We start from the raw sequence: 20536 nt of genomic DNA, 5'->3' as shown, positions 1-20536 counted from the left end.
CAACTAAAAAAAAACAAAAAAAAAAAACCCCATCACATAGGGGACAAAAAAGTCCCCTGTGTGATGAAAGAGGGGGGGGAACCCCACACACATCGGGGCGCCTACACAGGAAATTGTAGATTGTGATACACAGGTTACATATCACGCCGAAGTGAGCAATAATTCTATCGCTAGACCTCCTTGTAACACTAAACTGATGACCTATAGGGGGGCTTTCGAAGCGTCGCTATAGAAAATATAGGGTACTGAAGTTTGTCACCCTTTTACGGGCTCACACAAATTTAAGGTTTGACGTGTTGGGTATCTATTTACTCGATGCAACCTGAGCTTTTAAATTTTACCCAAACTTTGGGTAGTTTTTTTGCGACTGATTGCCCTAAAATACACTTTAGTGTGTTTTGGTTTTTGTTTTTATCTTTATTTTATTTATTTATTTTTTTTACTAAAATTTTGCCTTTCCCAGACCTTTGTGGTAATATCAAGTGACAAAAGGAAAATTGGAGCTACCACTATCTTATTCTCTATGCGCAGGGGTGTCAAACTGGCGGCCCTGTTTGCTGTTACGTAACTACAAGTCCCATCATGCCTCTGCCTGTGGGGAGTTATGCTTGTAACTGTCAGCTTTGCAATACATCATGGGACTTGGAGTTCCGCAACCGTTGGAGGGCCGCAAGTTTGACACCTGTGCTCGGGTCTCGGCTTTCTGAAAATATGTTTTTGAGGGTTTTATGTAATCTTCAGGTCTAAAAATAATAATAATAATAATATTATTAGCTATTTCACACAGCCAGCGCGGGGGCCTCGGCGGTAAAGCACCGCTAGTTTTATCAGCGATTTACCATTGTTTTTCGGGCACTAGAGGGGCAGTTTTAACCCCCGCTAGCGGACGAATAAAGGGTTAAAAGTGCCGCTGCCGAGGCGCTTTGGCAGCGCTGCCCATTTATTTCAGTGGACGGACGCTTTAGGATCGGTGTATAACACCGCTCCTATAGCGCCTCAAAGAAGCTGCTTGCAGGACATTTTTTGACGTCCTGTCAGCGCAGTGCCCCAGTGTAAAAGCACTTGGGCTCTCACACTGGAATTACAGATGAGGCATTTTTCAGGCGCTTTACAGGTGCTATGTTTAGCGCTAAAGCGCCTGAAAAATGCCTCCAGTGTGAAAGGGGTCTAAATGTGTGCAAAAAACAGTTGGGGCAGCAAAAGGGGTTAAAGTGTGGTGTAAACCCGGAATCAAATTCTTCTACATCAGTTGTACATGTTTATCTGTAGCCATCTTTCACTTACATCCATTCAAAGTGTAGAATTTTTAATACAGGATTTCTCAGCTCTGGGGAAGAAAGGGGTGGAGATCTGAAGTTGCGTCAGTGAGGAGAGATTAGAAGGAAGGGACAAGCCCCCCCTGCACACAGAAACAGGGCCAGTTCACACCACGTGCAGTGCAGTGCGTTTTTTGTTTTTTTTTTGTTTTTTTTTTATGCAGGGAAAATAAAAAACGCATGGAAAGTAGGTGATGGTTTTCAATGGCATAGTTCACACCAGTGCTTGCAGTTCCAGGAAGAAAAAGTAGAACATGCTGCATTTTTCCTAGACTGTACTGGAATGCTGTAAAACGCATAAAAAACGCACTGGAACGCAAATGTCAATAGGGTTAAGAAAAAGGGGGGGAGCACTGGACTGCATAAAACGCATCAAAAACACACATGCAGAAAAGCAACTGGAACGCATCCGGAGTGCGTTTTCTATGATGTGGACTGGCCCACAGAGCGGAGACTGATCGCAAGCTGTGTGCTGGAGCCCCCTCCCCCCCGTCACTCATTTATCTCTTGGTGTCAGGAAAATGTGACAGAAGTGACCCATGCTGACAGAGGAAGGAGGCAGCAGACAGAAATTATTATTATTATTATTATTATACAGGATTTATATAGCGCCAACAGTTTACGCAGCGCTTTACAATATAAAAGGGAGACAATACAGTTATAATACAATACCATACAATAGGATTAAGAGGGCCCTGCTCAGAAGAGCTTACAATCTAATAGGGTGGGGCAGGTGGTACAAAAGGTTGTAACTGTGGGGAATGAGCTGGTGGAAGTGGTAGGAGATTAGTTGGAGACGTGATAGGCTTTCCTGAAGAGATGAGTTTTCAGGGATTGCCTGAAGGTAGCAAGAGTAGGGGATAGCCGGATAGATGGAGGTAGCGAGTTCCAGAGGATGGGAGAGGCTCTGGAGAAATCCTGGAGACGAGCATGGGAGGAGGAGACGAGAGAGCTTGAGAGTAGGAGGTCTTGAGAAGAGCGGAGAGGATGATTTGGGTGATATTTGGAGACAAGATTAGTGATGTAGCTTGGGGCAGAGTTGTGAATGGCTTTGTATGTTGTGGTTAGAATTTTGAATTTAATTCGCTGGGTGATTGGGAGCCAGTGTAGGGATTGGAGGAGAGGGTTGGTGGTCAGTGTAGGGATTGAAGTAGAGGGTTGGCAGACACTGAGCGGTTGGTAAGGTGGATAAGTCTGGCGGCAGCATTCATGATAGACTGAAGAGGGGAGGAGCCTATGGAGCGGCAGGCCAATGAGAAGGGAGTTGCAATAGTCAAGGCGAGAGATAACAAGGGAGTGAATGAGGAGCTTGGTGGTTTCATTTGTTAAAAAAGGGTGAATTTTAGAGATGTTACGGAGGTGAATTCTACAAACTTTTGACAGGGATTGGATTTGAGGCTGAAATGACAAGTCGGAGTCTAGGATTACACCGAGTACCCTGGCGGGAGGGGAGGAACTGATGGTTGCATTGTTGATTTTGATGGAAAAGTCATGGAGGGGGGCACGGGTGGGGGGGAATATTAATAGCTCAGTTTTAGAGAGATTTAGTTTAAGAAAGTGGTGCGACATCCATGCTGATATGTCAGTTAGTAAGTTAGTAATGCGAGAGGAGACTGAAGGAGGGAGGTGAGGAGTAGACAGATAGATTTGGGTGTCATCAGCGTATAAGTGGTATTGGAAGCCATGGGCGGTTATCAAGTGACCGAGGGAGGAGGTGTAGATAGAGAAGAGAAGGGGTCCAAGAACAGAGCCTTGGGGGACCCCCACAGAAAGGGGCAATGGAGAGGAGGAGACAGAGTTGTAGGTGACACTGAAGGAGCGCTGTGATAAATAGCCAGAGAACCAGGATAGAGCAGAATCTCGGAGAAATGTCACTTAGTGCTCTGGACTGAGACAAGTACACACTATAGAGGGATGTGCTTTGTTCAGATTTAATGTCTGAGGTTTACAACCACTTTAAGTCGCTCCTCTGTGTCTGTTTTGTTTCCCTCTGCAGGTGGGTGGCGTGCAGTCTCTGGGTGGCACAGGAGCTCTACGCATTGGAGCCGAGTTCCTGAGGCGCTGGTATAATGGAACCAATAACACGGCGACCCCCATCTACATCTCCTCTCCCTCCTGGGGTGAGACTCTTATCCTCTCTGTAATGTATGCCTATGAACGTATTCTCAGTCTCTGCTGCTAGTAAGGCTGGCTCAGTGTATGTTCTATGTCAGACAGAACACATTGTAATGGGGTTGTGCAAAGTGACCCTGAATGTTGGTCACCCCCCCCCCCCCCTCCCTCAGTGCCACATACCCCTTAAAGTAGAACTCTGGTCTCCAATTAAAAAATGGGTGCTGCAGCACCTAGGTAAAAGTTCATCTGCACTTATAATTTTTTTTTTTTTCTCTTTTGCTTGCAAAGTCCCACAAATCCCCCATTTTTATCCTTCCAGTGCAGTCCACCTTATGCAGCTTCCTGAGATGGGGTGACAATGATGCTGCACTGCTCCAGAGTTCAGAGCAAAGTTGTCACTCATAGGCGGTGCCTGCTTCCACTAGTGTTGCTGGGGGTGTGGCTATTGACATGGCTGCTTCACTTTGCCACACCCAGCCCCGCCTACTGCTTTATAGATTAGCAGCATTGCCAACCATTGACCCCCTCCCACTGTGAGCTGCAGTGTCTGGGAGGGGGGGGGGTGGGGGACAGGTGAGACACAAATGATGGAGAAATCAGCTCAGATACAGTGCATCAAGGAAGTATTCACAGCGCTTCACTTTTTCCACATTTTGTTATGTTACAGCCTTATTCCAAAATGGATTAAATTCATTTATTTCCATCAAATTCTACAAACAATCCCCCATAATGCCAATGTGAAAGAAGTGTGTTTGAAATCTTTACAAATTTATTAAAAATTAAAAACCAAAGAAAAAAAAATCCCATGTACAGAAGTATCACAGCCTTTGCTCAATACTTTATTGAAGCACCAAATACAGCAAGTCTTTTTGAGTATGATATACTGCTAGCTTTGGCACACCTATTTTTGGGCAGTTTCTCCCATTCTTCTTTGCAGGACCTCTCAAGCCCCATCAGGTTGGATGGGTAGTGTCGGTGCACAGCCCTTTTCAGATCTCTCCAGAGATGTTCAATCGGGTTCAAGTTTGGCTCTGGCTGGGCCACTCAAGGACATTCAGAGTTGTCCCGTAGCCACTCCTTTGTTGGCTGTGTGCTTAGTACACCCCTAAGTGAAAATGTCCAAATTGGGCCCAATTAGCCATGTTCCCTCCCCGGTGTCATGTGACTCGTTAGTGTTACAAGGTCTCGGGTGTGAATGGGGAGCAGGTGTGTTAAATTTGGTGTTATCGCTCTCACTCACTCTCACTGAGGATCTGAAAAAAATAATTTTTGCTCTACATAAAGATGTGAGAAGAGAAAGTGGTAGGGTAACGGCTCCAGATATAAATACCTAAATGTTCTAATGCTTCACCTAAAATTAGTACCAACTAATAACTCATAAAATTAATTATAAAGGGCCTAAAAGACAAATATTAAAAATACACTCTTATACAATTAATAAAGTGCATAAATGATTTATAGATCTGGAATGTCCATAACAAGCACTGTGATCAATTCTTCTTATGTATGCTCCAACACCGTGCTTCTAAAGTGCTCCAAAAAACTCATATACAAAAGTGCTTCACCCAAAGTGATAATAGAATGTGCTCACCAGATAGCCTCGGCCACCAAGTGACCATAAAGCATGTATTTGTAGAAAACACCTTGTTTCTCCCGCGTATGGATGATTGATTGTGATGAGATTCCTGAAGGGGTTAAACCAATGAAACTGGGGAGCTACAGACCATTGAGGGGAACCATGAATGCCAACATGTACTGTGACATACTGAAGCAGAGCATGATCCCCTCCCTTCAGAGACTGGGCCGCAGGGCAGTATTCCAACATGATAACCACCCCAAACACACCTCCAAGACAACCACTGCCTTGCTAAAGAAGCTGAGGGTAAAGGTAATGAACTGGCCAAGCATGTCTCCAGACCTAAACCCTATTGATCATCTGTGGGACATCCTCAAACGGAAGGTGGAGGAGTACAAGGTCTCCAACATCCACCAGCTCTGTGATGTCATCATGGAGGAGTGGAAGAGGACTCCAGTGGTAACCTGTGAAGCTCTGGTGAACTCCATGCCCAAGAGGGTTAAGGCAGTGCTGGAAAATAATGGTGGCCACACAAAATATTGACACTTTGGGCCCAATTTGGACATTTTCACTTAGGGGTGTACTCACTTTTGTTGCCAGCGGTTTAGACATTAATGGCTGTGTGTTGAGTTATTTTGAGGGGACAGCAAATTTACACTGTTATACAAGCTGTACACTCACTACTTTACATTGTAGCAAAGTGTCATTTCTTCAGTGTTGTCACATGAAAAAATAGAAGAAAAGATTTACAAAAATGTGAGGGGTGTACTCACTTTTGTGAGATACTGTGTGTAGAATTTATATATTGCGTTTATTAATATATTTTCTCTTTGCCCCTGATACAGAGAATCATAACGCGGTGTTTCTTGATGCTGGATTTAAAGACATCAGGGCGTACAGGTATTGGGATGCTGCTAAGCGGGGGCTGGACCTGAAGGGACTTTTGGAAGATTTAGAGGTGAATTTGAATAGAGTGCAGATGTCAGCTAAGCAAATGTTTTACATTTAACACTGGAAGAAAACTGAACCGCTAAGCTTGCAGCTCTGGCTGGGCCTGATCACCCAATTTCTCCCTCTATAAGGGATTACATACACCCGCCGGACACTTTATTAGGTACACCTGTTCACTTGCTTGGTGACACTAATTGCTAATCAGCCAATCACATGGCAGCAACTCAATGCCTCTCAAGGTGAAGACGACTTGCTGAAGTTCAAACTGAGCATCAGAATGGGGGAAGAAAGGGGACTTAAGTGACTTTGAACGTGGCATGGTTGTTGGTGCCAGGCGGGCCGGTCTGAGTATTTCAAAAACTGCTGATCTACTGGGATTTTCACACACAACCATCTCTCGGGTTTACAGAGAATTGTCCGAAAAAGAGAAAATATCCAGTGAGCGGCAGTTGTGTGGAGGAAAATGCCTTGTTGATGTCAGAGGAGAACGGGCAGACTGGTTCCAGATGATAGAAAGGCAACAGTAACTCAAATAACCTCTCGTTACACCCAAGGTATGCAGAATACCATCTCTGAATGCACAACACATCCACCCTTGAAGCAGATGGGCTACAGCAGCGGAAGACCACACCGGGTGCCACTCCTGTCAGCTAAGAACAGGAAACTGAGGCTACAATTTGCACAGGATCACCAAAATTGGACAATAGAAGATTGGAAAAATGTTGCCTGGTCTGATGAGTCTGGATTTCAGCTGCGACATTCAGATGGTGGGGTCAGAATTTGGCTCATGGATCCATCCTGCCTTGTATCACCGGTTCAGGCTGGTGGTGGGGGGTGTAATGGTGTGGGGGGGATATTTTCTTGGCACACTTTGGGCCTCTTAGTACCAATTGAGCATCGGTTTAAACACCACGGCCTACCTGAGTATTGTTGCTGACCATGTCCATCCCTTTATGACTACAGTGTCCCCGTCTTCTGATGGCTCCTTCCAGCAGGATAATGCACCATGTCACAAAGCTCCAATCATCTCACCACTGGACAATGAGGTCCCTGTACTCCAATGGCCTCCACACTCACCACATCTCATCCAATAGAGGACCTTTGGGATGTGGTGGAAACGGGACATTGGCATCATGGATGTGCAGCCAACAAATCTGCAGCAACTGTGATGTTATCATGTCACTATAGAGCAAAGAAACATTCTCTGAGGAACGTTTCCAACACCTTGTTGTATCTATTCCACCAAGAATGAAGGCAAAAGGGGGTCCAACCCGCTACTAGCAAGGTGTACCTAAATAAAGTGGCCGGTGAGTGTATATGACCATGGATTGTACAAAAAAATTTTGGTTTGAGGTGAGTATCTTCATCAGCCCCATCTACAGACTTCTTGCACCATATCTGGGTGTCGATTCTCTCTCTCCGGCTCTGGGGGATGCAGGTCTGTGTTCCAGATATCACTGGCAGATTGTAAAGAGTAAGCCCCGATTCACACAGTGGCGACTTGTCAGGCGACCTAGCCGCCTGGCAAGTCGCCTCCCGTTCTGTACAATGGAACCGTTCTAATAGGAGTGACGCAAGTCGCTCCGACTTAGAAAAAGGTTCCTGTACGACTTCGGGGGCGACTTGGGGCGACTTGCATAGACTTCTATACAGAAGTCGTTTTGCAAGTCGCCGCGGAAGTCGTTTGCAGGTCGCCTCGCTGAGGCGACCTGCAAGTCGTGCCCCCCCTGTGTGAACCGGGGCTTACTTCACTTTTGCTCAGAAAAAAATAAACCTCTCCCCCTCGCTGCAGATTTGTCGGCTGCCCAAAAAGTGGAGTCACCTTTTTTTTAAGCATCCACCTCAATCCAATGTTTTGTAACGTTTGATAATTTGGAGGTGTGTGTGGTTGTTGTGGTGGTGTTTTGTTTGTTATTTTGTTGTTGTGTTTTTTTTTTTTTTTTTTTGACAGTTTTGGGATTTTTGATCATTTGCCGCCAAATCGTGTACGTGATTTGGCTCCAAGTGGTTGTACTGGGGTGATATGCGGCTACAATCATCAACCCGGTACCGTTTTTAGAGCCTGATGGTCAGCTTTTCTAGTAATAACAACCGATGCGGCTAAGAAGCCGCTCAGCTGTTATATGGAGCGGGGGGGGACACCGCGGCCTTCCACCACTCCGCCCAGGTCTCCTGAGTCACCACCCAGCTGGCGGGAGTCCTGATTTAAAGCTGGATTCATCTTTGATCGGGTTGCGGATGTAAAAACCCAGCCGCGACGTCACTTCTGGTTCACTCGGCAGCCAATGGTGCCCATTAAAAAAAAAAAAAAATCCAAAGTTTTTGAATACTTTCTAGTTCAGTGGAGGTGTTTGGAGTCTTTCAGACCCCCAGATCCTCCATAAAGAGTACCTGTCACCGCTTATTACTGTCTTTTTTTTTTTTATACATTGTCCCTTTAAAAAAAAAAAAAGATGGAAGGGGGAATATTATATTTTAAAGTGCCCCATCCCTCCTCGCTCGCACAGCAAAGAAAACGCATATGTAAACAGTATTCATATTAGGGCTGGGGAAAAAAATCAATTTAAATCTTGAATCGAGTTGAGAGGTCAAATCGATTCAAAATTTTAGGAAAACGATTTTTTTAGATTTCTTTTTTTTTTTTTTTTCCACCGTGCCGGTCCTGAGGCGCTGCGGGCATGAGTTATTACGCAAGGCCGCGGCTTCGGCCAGACGCCGCGGACTAGGACGAAACCGCGGCCTCGCCTAAAAACTCCTGCCTGCAGCTCCCCAGGACCGGCGCTGACACCGCGCCGGTCCTCAGGAGCTACGGGCAGGAGCCTTTGGGTGAGGCCGCGGCTTCGGCCTAGTCCGCGAGGCCAGACGCTGCGAACTAGGCCTCGCCTAAAAACTCAAGCCCGCAGCGCCTCAGGACCGGCGCGGTGTCCAAAAAAAAAAAAAAAAACTCGATTCGAATCACGAATCGAGTGTTTTTTTTTTTTTTTTTTTTTTTTTTTTTAAGAAAATCTCCCAGCCCTAATTCAGATCACACATGGGCAGTATCACTGTGATCGCCAGAGCAAACATTCTACTGCAAGACCTCCTCTAACTCTAAACAGGTAAAAAATGGAGATTTTTAGGTACCGTAGTTTGTTGCTATTGAAAGAGTGTGCGCAATTTTTAAAGTGTGACATGTTGGCTCTCTATTTATTTATTTTATTTGTTCGGCGTAACATCTTTTACATTATACAAAAAATTGGGCTAGTGTTGCTGTTGGTTTTTTTTTTTTTTTTGTTTGTTTTTTTTTTTTACATTTATTAGAATGTGTATATTTTTTTTTTTTTTTTTTTTTTCATAAAAATTGCGTTTTGAAAGACCGCTGTGCAAATGTATGGGGGGGGAGGGGTTCTAAGTAATTATCCCCCTTTCTTTCAGGACAGCCACCTTTTTGAGACCTTGGCTCCTCCCTTCTCAGGAAACACCGCCTCCCACAAGAGCTTTAAGCCACTCCTCCCCTTCCAGCCCATCAGTTTTGGTGTTTCCTCCGGCGGGGAGACACCGCTAGGAACCACACCGCTAGGAACCACACCGCTAGGAACCAGGACCATTTCAGCTGGGGAGGCTGAGGCCGGTGGTTCTTGTGGGAAAAACTGATGGGCTGGAGGGGATAAGTGTTTCCTGAGAAGGGAGGAGCCAAGGTCTCAAAGGTGGCTGTCCTGAATGACTCTTGGAAAAGACGTTACCGGTAAGTAACTTCAAACCCCTTTTTGCTAAAAAAATAAATAAAAAGAAATGCTGATTTTAACTTCTAAACAAGTGTCAGAAATGGGCCTGGTCTTGAAGTGGTTAATAAATGACGTATAGATCTAAAATATCACAATCTGTGAAAACAGTAATAATGTTCATTTCTTATCCCTGCAGAAAGCTCCGGAGCACTCCATCTTTGTCTTGCATGCTTGTGCACACAATCCTACAGGAACAGACCCCACGCAGGAGGAGTGGAAGCAGATAGCCGATGTTATGAAGGTGAGTAGACAGGTTCTCTTGGAGGGTAATGTATACCTCCCAAATACTGGGCAGGGACAGACACTGTGTGGGGGAGATTTACTAAAACTGGAGCATTCGGAATCTGGCTACCATGCACAACTGCACCCATCGGCTTCTAACCTCGGCTTGTTCAATTTAAGCTTTAGCAATAAAACCTGGAAGCTGATTGGCTTCTATGCAGAAGGGAGCCTGAGTTTGCATGCTCCAGCTTTAGATAATAAACCCCTGTGTTTTAATGTTCCTCCTATCATTGGAGCTTGGAAATGTTGTTGGGATCAGACACCAAGGCAGGCAGGCGCTCCTTTACTCTTCTAGTGCCTATAGAAAGGAAAGGGTGCCTGCTGTACAGACCGGAGAATATGGGAGGTGAGTTATGTTTGAGGCCCCTATGGTGATATTCTCTTTGAGGGAGCAGGGAAGAACAGTTGAGAGAGAGAGATCGAGAGAGATCGAGAGAGAGAGAGATCTAGAGAGAGAGAGAGAGAGATCTAGAGAGAGAGAGAGATCTAGAGAGAGAGAGAGATCTAGAGATCTAGAGAGAGAGAGATCTAGAGAGAGAGAGAGAGAGCTCTAGAGAGAGAGAGCTCTAGAGAGAAAGATCTAGAGAGAGAGAGAGAGAGAGATCTAGAGAGAGAGAGAGAGAGCTCTAGAGAGAGAGAGAGCTCTAGAGAGAGAGAGAGCTCTAGAGAGAGAGAGAGCTCTAGAGAGAGAGAGAGCTCTAGAGAGAGAGAGAGCTCTAGAGAGAGATCGATCTAGAGAGAGAGAGATCGATCTAGAGAGAGAGAGAGCTCTAGAGAGAGAGAGAGAGAGAGCTCTAGAGAGAGAGAGAGAAAGATCTAGAGAGAGATCTAGAGAGAGAGAGAGATCTAGAGAGAGAGAGAGATCTAGAGAGAGAGAGAGCTCTAGAGAGAGAGAGAGCTCTAGAGAGAGAGAGAGCTCTAGAGAGAGAGAGAGCTCTAGAGAGAGAGAGATCGATCTAGAGAGCTCGAGAGAGAGAGAGCTCGAGAGAGATCTAGAGAGAGAGAGCTCGAGAGAGATCTAGAGAGAGAGAGCTCGAGAGAGATCTAGAGAGAGAGAGAGAGAGATCTAGAGAGAGAGAGAGAGAGATCTAGAGAGAGAGAGAGAGAGAGATCTAGAGAGAGAGAGAGAGAGAGATCTAGAGAGAGAGAGAGAGAGATCTAGAGAGAGAGAGATCTAGAGAGAGAGAGAGAGATCTAGAGAGAGAGAGAGAGATCTAGAGAGAGAGAGAGATCTAGAGAGAGAGATCTAGAGAGAGAGATCTAGAGAGAGAGATCTAGAGAGAGATCTAGAGAGAGATCTAGAGAGCGATCTAGAGAGAGATCTAGATCTAGAGATATCGATCTAGAGATCGAGAGATATCGATCTAGAGATCGAGAGATATCGATCTAGAGATCGAGAGATATCGATCTAGAGATCGAGAGATATCGATCTAGAGATCGAGAGAGAGATCTAGAGATCGAAAGGGAGAAAGATATTCACAGCCCTATGCATGCTGGGATTTCTAGACTTTTGATCAGCAGGCACTTAGTAGGACTTCAGTAGAGTTCAGTTATTGTCACTGACGTTTCCTCTCCTTGTTGTTCGCAGAGACGATTCCTCTTCCCGTTCTTTGACTCGGCGTATCAGGGATTTGCCTCCGGAAATCTGGACAAGGACGCCTGGGCCGTACGTTACTTCGTATCTCAAGGATTTGAGTTGTTCTGTGCTCAGTCCTTTTCCAAGAACTTTGGACTCTACAGTGAGTACCGGAGCTGCGTGTGTAATGTCCTGATCACTGTGACCTCTGGCTTATAAAGGGGCAACTGGTTCTCAAGTAAAGCGGTAGAGATTTCAGAGGACAATCAAACTGAGCTGGCTAGATGATGACATGGAAAGCTTAGGAGCATGGACCGGCCTGAAGGGGGGGCTGGCATTGGGAGAGGGGGGTTGTGAGGGGTGGCTGGCGATTAATGGGGGGAGGAGGAGATTGGAAGGGTGGCTAGCGATGGGGAGGATTGGAAGGGGGATTAGGTGACTTAAAGTGAACCATTGGTCTGACAATGGAGGGCAAAGCAATAAGTTCACAGGGGATTGGGAGGGGGATTACAGTAGGGGGCTGGTGATGGGAGGGTGAGATTGAAAGGAGGAGGGGGGATTGGAAGGGGCGACAGGGAAGGGCTGGCGATTTGGGGGGTGGGGAGGATTGGAAGGTGTGGCTTACTGCAGGCAAAGGGGGATTAGGTGCCTTAAAGTGAACCATTGGTCTGACAATGAAGTGCAAAGCTATAAGTTCACTATAATGCCATGCTCCCCAGCAGCACACTCCTTTATTGCCCTTCTTTGTTTCTTTCTTTTGCTTCTAGGCGTGAGGAAAGGAAGACCTGTGTAAGCTCCAAACCCTGCATGGGTGGGAGGAAGAATGAGTTACATTCTTACCATACCTGGAAGTACTGATTACTACTTCCTTTCCAGCAGCTGAATGGAGCAGTGGGGGGAAGGGAAGGAATGGGGCGTATTGGGGATATTTACTAAAACTGGAGCACTCAGAATCCCCCCCCATGTAATCTTGGGTGAAGGGGGGCATTCAGTGCTTTACCCTGAAGTGGACAATATCTTCCTCCTCCTCCTCTCTCCTCACAACATTCATGTATTGGCACATTTCAAGTCCATGTTTTTTCAGCCAACAAGTGCAATTCTTTCGAGCGAGGCTCAGCTTACCTCGTATGATGGCTTCAGGTCTGTGAAGCACACAATGGATTTCCATAATTCCAGCGCTTTTTTTATAGCCCATTACTGGCCACGGCTTCAGATATTTTGCCCGCCTTCCTTTTTATCTGCCATATAATTTGATGTCTGGGATAGAGGTGGATCAGTTATCAGCCAGGAAGCTGTGTGACCGATGACTATATGATAGATCGCTGAGCTCTGGGAATCCACTAATAGAAATTAAGGTAGAGAACAGGAACCCGGAGGTGAGGGATTTATGGACCCGATACAATGTTACATTGAACTGAGAGATCATTAATAATGAGCTGGTCTGGTTTTAATTTTTTTGGGGTCCTGTTAAAGACCTCCTGAATGATCAATATGTAACGCCCCTCCAGTGAGGGGGGAAGATTGGGGAGCGCCCCCATGAGAGATCCTGCTATGGTCTACCCTTATCACCTCTTACTTCCTACTTGGCGGGGCGCCCCCCCCTTTTTTTTTTCCCCTCTTCCTTCCTCAATTTTTGGGTCCTTTTAGATGATTGGGGAGAGACCGCGTGAGTCCTTGCCCCCTCCTTGCCAAATGTTTTGCACTTCTATTATTTGTTTGGGATTTACCCAGCTATTGGTTGTTCATTGACAGATTGACATACACTGCCTTCCTAGTCTTGGCACAGCGATGGCTTATTGGTTGGCAGTTTGGTTTATCTGTAATAGTAGTTATGCTGATTCACACTAATTGCATGATTCGCATATTCTTACACTGTGTGTGTGTTTAAATGTTTAAAATAAAAAATGTTTTCAATAAATCTTGTGAGGGGGGTGGAGTGATCTGCATGTAATTCTCCATCAGCAAAGTTAACATATCAGCATCTAAATCCTATTATCTTTTTATGGAACTTCTTTTTCTTTCTTTCTTTTCTTTCTTTTCTTTTTTTTCTTTCTTTTCTTTTCTTTTCTTTCTTTTCTTTCTTTTCTTTCTTTTCTTTCTTTTCTTTCCTTTCTTTTCTTTCTTTTTGATACTTCTGACCTATTTCCTATTCTATAGATGAAAGAGTTGGAAACTTGACTGTTGTTGGCAAAGACAGTGATAACGTCAGCCGCGTCCTGTCTCAAATGGAGAAGATTGTGCGCACAACTTGGTCCAATCCGCCATCACAAGGAGCTCGCATTGTCGCCACGACTCTGAACACCCCGGAGCTGTTTGATGAATGGTAGGACTGAAGGCGGTATTAACCCTTTTAATACAGAGCACTTTCACTCCCTTCCTGCCAAGGCCAGCTTTCAGCGCTGTCGCACTTTAAATGACAATTGCGCGGTCAAGCAACATTGTACCCAAATGACATTTTTACCTGTGTGTGTTTTTAATTTTTTTGACAGATGGCTTTCTTTTTGGTGTTTAATCACCACTGGGTTTTTTTATTTTTTGCTTGAAAAAATTCAGAATTTCTTTTTCATACATCATGGGACACAGTCGGGCTAATATTCATTACCTACTGGGTTATACTCCATCTCCAGGTGAATGGACACTGGTAGACCAAAGGTCTTCAGACAGGAAGTGATCCCCTATATAACCCCTCCCAAACAGGAAGCACTTCAAGTTTTTTTTACCAGTGTCTGCAAGGTGGATGGCACGGTTTGTTTGAGCTCTCTGAGCTCCAGGTCTCTAGTCCCACGAACGTGGGACTAGAGGGATCAATGAATCAAGGGATTGACCGATCGGATCCATCTGCTGGGCACTCTGTGCAGTGCCCAGCAGATGAGTCTGTTTTTGAGCAATCTGGACAAGAGGATATCCAGTTGATGTCTGCCTGTCAGTCGCAGAGGCTTTTGATCCTGACTCTGACTGAAATGATTTGTTCTGCCTTTAAGTTGTCTCTTGCAGAGGTGACTGAGCCCCCCTGGTCCTCTTTGGGATCCCTGGAACAGGTGGTGTATGCTGATTGCGACAACCAGACTGGGTGTTTGTTCCTCCTAAAGAGGTTTTCCCTTTTTTATCCCATGGATGAAAAGTTTGTTAAATGGAGCATGCCAGCAGTAGATGCAGTAGTCTCTTACTTAGACAAGAACTTAACTTGACCGGTAGATAACGTACAGGGCTTGAAAGACTGTGTTGTCAAGAAATTGGAGTCATTTATAAAGCAAAAATATATGTAGGAAATGGGATTTTAAAGGTACACCCAATATAAGGAAGAGCACTGTCAGTTAAAAATTTATACCAAATATTTATTAATACAGTTTTACAAAAAAGAACAATAAAATGTGAAAACAGTTTTACATTCATAGTCAAAGGTAAACATCCTCAACCTAATATTGACAAAATGAAGAAAAAGAACTGTAATCACAAAGAATTCTGATCATAACCACGTCCACAAATTTCAACATGTTTCGCCAGGAAGGCTTCATCAGGAAAATGGACGAGGATTTTCGATTATTCAACAACAGTACACATGATAAGAACAACCTTGGATGTTTTAAAAAAGAGAACAGAAAATAAAGATAAATAAATTGAAATGATATAAAGGCTTCCTTTTCTTTGGCCAGTTCAGCTATTCAGCCAGCGGTTGCAGCAATTGCTATCTGCCAGTCTGTAAAGAATCAGGTCAAACGGCCTGATAGGCCTAACCAGAAGAAGCCCTGGGTCCAAGATTCTTCTAAACCAAGCACCAAGCCCTCCTTTTGAGGGGACGCCCCCACTCCATCGAGTGGGGGGAAGGCTGTTTCACTTTGTGGATGTTTTGGAGCACAATTCAGGAGGAGTGGGTCACCTCAATTATTTTTATATCTAGCGGTTACAAGTTGGAGCTGCGTTGGGTTCCCCCTCAGGTTTTTAAGATCCAGCATTCCCTCGGATCCTCTAAAAAAACGTATTGCTTCAGGCACTATATCATCTAGTGCATCAAGGAGTGATTGTAGAGGTTCCAGTATCCGAAAGAGGCACAGGGTTTTACTCAAACCTGTTTATGGTTCAGAAACCAAATGGGGCCACGAGGCCCATTTTGGACCTAAGATCCCTGAACAAGTATCTACTGATAGTCATTTTGGATGGGGTTTGTCCACTCAGTAGTAGCCTCACTCCAGAGTGGAGACTTTCCAGCCACCATGGATATAAAAGACGCGTATTTACACATACCTATCTTTCAGCCCTATCAGAGATTCCTACGTTTTGCAGTAGAGGAACGTCATTTCCAGTTTGTGGCTCTACCCTTCGGGCTGGCTACAGCTCCCTAGATGTTCACAAAGGTCCTAGAACCAGCACTGGGTCTTTTAAGGGCCCAAGGGATCCTAGTGCTCGGGTATCTGGACGACCTCCTACTCAGATCACTCATTACAAGCTCTAGAACAGAGCATAATATGCACAGTGCGGTATTTGAAAAGCTTAGGCTGGATCATAAATACCGAAAAGTCAGCCTTGAAACCAGCTCAAAGTCTAAAGTATTTAGGTCTGATCCTAGATACGGTTCAAGCAAGAGTATTGCCACCTTTTAAGGATCTGTACCCTGAAGGTTCAGGTGCGTCAGATGAGGGGCACCAGACAACCCTCCATTCGGCTCTGTATAAGTCTTCTAGGGAAGATGGTATGCTCCTTTGAGGCAGTGCCCTATGCCCAGTTCCATTCCAGGCCTTTACAACAAGACATCTTGTTGGCCTGGATCAGAAGAGGAAAAGCCCTGGATTATCCAATGTGCTTATCTCCTCGGGCACGCTTAAGCCTAAACTGGTGGTTGCAGGATCAGAACCTGCGAAAGGATTTTCCCTTCCTTCTGGTAACTTGGAGAGTTCTGACTACAGATGCCAGTCTCTCAGGCTGGGGAGCGACCCTAGAAGGGCTCACAGCTCGGGGGAAATGGTCAGGGATAGAACAGATCCTGCCCATCAACGTCCTGGAATTACGGGCAGTACGTCTGGCCCTACTGTCCTGAACGGTGGAGCTTCAGGACTGCCCTATCGGGGTTCAGTCCGACAATGCCACTGCAGTGGCCTATATAAACCTCCAAGGCGGTACCAGGAGTCGTTCAGCTCTGAAGGAGGTGAACCACATACTAGCCTGGGCAGAGGACATGTGCCGATTATATCGGCAGTCCATATCCCAGGAGTAGAGAACTGGAAGGCAGAGTATCTCAGCCGCCAGCAGATCTGCCCGGGGGAATGGTCCCTACACCCAGGGGTGTTCCAAGAAATTTTCCAGCGTTGGGGATGGCCAGAGGTTTTCCTACTGGCATCCAGGTTCAACAATAAGCTACAGCAATTTGTGTCACGAACAAGGGATCCTCTGGCAATCAGAGCAGATGTTCTGACAGTTCCATGGAGACAGCATTCCTTGGTTTATGCTTTTTCTCCGATCGCTCTCCTTCAACATTTTTTGCGCAGGATTCGGAAAGAGGGGGTTCCAGTCATTCTGGTGGCACCAGCCTGGCCCAGAAGGCCCTGGTTCCCGGAGATTGTGAGACTAATAGACAGACCATGGACGCTGCCATGTTGCCCTGATCTACTGTCTCAAGGTCCTATATTCCACCCCAATTTACAGTCTCTAAATTTAACAGCAGGGTTTTAAAGGACCGTGGCATCTCGGGATCAGTAGTGTCTACCCTAGTGAATGCTAGAAAAGCTTTCTCTAGGAAAATTGATCATAATTTCTGGAAGACTTTATATTGCTTGGTGTGAAGCCAGAAAATGGCATCCTTGAAAATACGTGATTGGGAGAATTCTCTCTTTTTTCCACAGTCAGCTGTGGAAATCACGTTTTGGCCCTATCGGTATTTTTCCAAAGGCCTTTAGCTTCCCATTCACTGATCCGAACCTTTATGCAGGGAGTAACTCGCTTGCTTCCCCCCCAATAGGTAACCTTGTCCTTGAACTTGGTGTTGTCTGTTACAGAAACAACCATTTGAACCTATCAAGGAAATTCCATTAGACTAGCTGTCACGCAAGCTAGCCTTCCTCTTGGCCATCTCTTCGGCTAGAAGGGTGTCAGAGTTGGCGGCCCTTTCATGCAGAGAACCATACTTGATCCTTCACCACGACAGGGTCGTCTTATGACCTGTTCCATCCTTTTTGCCAAAAGTGGTGCCGGCTTTTCATTTAAATCGGGACATTATTTCACCTTTTTTCTCTCAGCCTCGTTCAGCGGAAGAGAGACGACTGCACTCCTTGGACGTTGTCCGGGCAGTCGAGGTCTATTTGTCTAGATCTGGGGAGATCTGGGGATCAGACTTCTTTTTTGTTTTATCAAAAGGACCCAAGAAGGGGCAGGCGGCTTCCATTGCCAATTGGGTCCGTCAATTGATCGTTCAGGCCTACGGTCTGAAACGTAAAGCTCCTCTCCTCCCTTTAGGGTGAGAGCTCATTCTACCAGGGGTGTAGGAACCTCCTGGGTTTTTCTCCATGACTCAGATTTGTAAGGCTGCTACCTGTTCTTCAGTGCATACGTTCACAAAATTTTATCGAGTGGATGTTCGAGCAGCCGAGGATTCGGCTTTTGGCCGCGGTGTACCGCAGGCTGCCGTATAAGTTCTGATGGCTATTGTTTGGCAGGGTGTCTCCCTCCCCTCAAGGCTATTGCTCTGGGACATCCCAGTAAGTAATGAAAATTAGCCAGACTCTGTGTCCCATGATATATGAAAATAGGATTTTTTTCGTCATACTTACCTGTAAAAATCCTTTTCTTTGAGTACATCATGGGACACAGCGGCCCTCCTGAATCCTCAAAAAAGACAGTGCTTGCTACAAAACTGAAGTACTTCCTGTGTGGGAGGAGTTATATAGGCGATCACTTCCTATCTGAAGACCTTTTGTCTACCAGTGTCCATTCACCTGGAGATGGAGTATAACCCAGTAGGTAAGGAATATTAGCCTGACTGTGTCCCATAATGTAATCAAAAGGATTTTACAGGCAAGTATGACGAAAAAAATCCTATTTTTGAAGAAAAAAGTTTTCTTAGTTTTAGAAAATATTGTAAATAAGTAATTTTTCTCCACTGAGGTGACATGGAGAAGGCACTAATATGCAGCACTGACTGGCATCACTGCTGGGCACTGTTGGGGGGGCTTTGCTGCCCGGATTATCTGTACATGGTCTCCCCTGTGGGGAAATCCAGCTGATTGGCTCTCCTCACCCCCTGTCAGTGTGAGGAGGGGAAAGCTGATAACCGGCATTTTCTAAGAAATATACTTGAGTCCCCTCCCATCAGATCATCCCCCGCAGCCACTACCTTTTTTGTACCACCTCTCCCTCCCTTTAGATTGTAAGCTCCATGAGCAGGGCCCTCCTATTCCTTCTGTATTGAACTGTATTGTAAATTGTACTGTCCCCCTTTTATTGTAAAGCGATGCGTGAACTGTTGGCGCTATATAAAACCTGTATACAGGTTTTTTTTTTATGCTCGGAATGCACCTTCAGCCTTTACAACCACTAAGACAGCCAACTGCATCAAAGTAATCCCTCAATGGTCAGTCCTACTCTGCTAAATGCTGAGGTCTATAAATACCAATGAGTAGTGACAAAAGCAACCAAGCATAGCAGAAAACTTCAGTGATTCTATGACTTCTTCGAGCTGCAGCTCTGCCTACATAGCATTAGTTTTCAGTCTTCAGGTCAGCCCTTCGTATCTGACACCTTTTCCTTCTATTTAGGAGGGACAATGTGAAGACGATGGCGGACCGCGTCCTACTCATGAGAGCTGAGCTGAAGTCCAGACTGGAGGCTCTCAACACACCGGGAACTTGGAAGCACATCGTGGAGCAGATTGGAATGTTCAGCTTCACGGGTCTCAATCGTAAGTATCTGTCCACTCTGACCCATAGATGTACAAATCCTTATACTTTCCTCTTCCTGTGAGACTTCAAGGTCCATATTCATGCTGGTTATTAATGTGCAGCTCCAGGCTACCACCTAACTAGTCTTAAAATGTCACCCCCCCCCCCCCCCCCAATTAACACCTATGCTGATTGACCTGTGTAATATAGATCTTATCTGTTTTCAGCCCTCCCCTGTGTCAGGCAGTGGTGGTTTCAAGGGGGAGAGCGTTGGACAATGACTGGTAACGTATGGAGAGGTGACGTCACCCAAAGGCTCCTATGGCCCCTCTGTTGTCGGAGCTCCCTCCTCTCCCCTGCAGACACCACTGCCTGATCCAGGAGATCATATGAGTGGGCTAATAGGCATGTATCTACATCTCTTACACCGGTTACTTAGTATAGGTGTTAGGAGGGATGGGGGGAGAATTTTTAAGATTGCTTAGGTGATGGTCTGGAATTCTACTATAAATTCTGAAGTCACAGCAATTGAAACCAAAAGTAATCGAGTTTCTGTGTGTGTACACTGATCCTTTGTGTGTGTGTGTGTGTGTGCATATAACATCTAGAACAGAGTTTGCTTAATTCAGAACTAACCGTTACAAAGATATAATATTTTACTGAAGAGTAGTTGATGGTTGGAATAGACTTGCAGCAGAGGTAGTGAGTCTAATGCCCCGTACACACGGTCGGATTTTCCGACGGGAAATGTGTGATAGGACCTTGTTGTCGGAAATTCCGACCGTGTGTGGGCTCCATCACACATTTTCCATCGGATTTTCCGACACACAAAGTTTGAGAGCAACAAAATCCGTTGTCGGAAATTCCGATCGTGTGTACACAAATCCGACGGACAAAGTGCCACGCATGCTCAGAATAAATAAAGAGATGAAAGCTATTGGCCACTGCCCCGTTTTATAGTCCCGACGTACGTGTTTTACGTCACCGCGTTTAGAACGATCGGATTTTCCGACAACTTTGTGTGACTGTGTGTATGCAAGACAAGTTTGAGCCAACATCCGTCTGAAAAAATCCATGGATTTTGTTGTCGG

The 20536-nt window shown here is 45.5% G+C and overlaps 1 protein-coding gene across 1 annotated transcript in view; it reads left to right on the top strand.

Moving 5' to 3' along the window:
• The window catches only part of GOT1 (glutamic-oxaloacetic transaminase 1), a 43719-nt gene that overhangs the window by 17708 nt on the left and 5475 nt on the right, over window positions 1-20536 (top strand). Inside the window, exons 3-8 of the mRNA XM_073595553.1 lie at window positions 3313-3436; window positions 5853-5965; window positions 9859-9963; window positions 11593-11743; window positions 13738-13903; window positions 19323-19465. Of these exons, the coding sequence (XP_073451654.1) occupies window positions 3313-3436; window positions 5853-5965; window positions 9859-9963; window positions 11593-11743; window positions 13738-13903; window positions 19323-19465 (802 nt within the window). The remainder of the gene's footprint in view (window positions 1-3312; window positions 3437-5852; window positions 5966-9858; window positions 9964-11592; window positions 11744-13737; window positions 13904-19322; window positions 19466-20536) is intronic.

The sequence above is a fragment of the Aquarana catesbeiana genome, linkage group LG08, assembly GCF_042186555.1.
Source record: "Aquarana catesbeiana isolate 2022-GZ linkage group LG08, ASM4218655v1, whole genome shotgun sequence".
Taxonomy (NCBI): Eukaryota; Metazoa; Chordata; class Amphibia; order Anura; family Ranidae; genus Aquarana; species Aquarana catesbeiana.
This window is presented reverse-complemented; position numbering and strand designations above follow the sequence as displayed.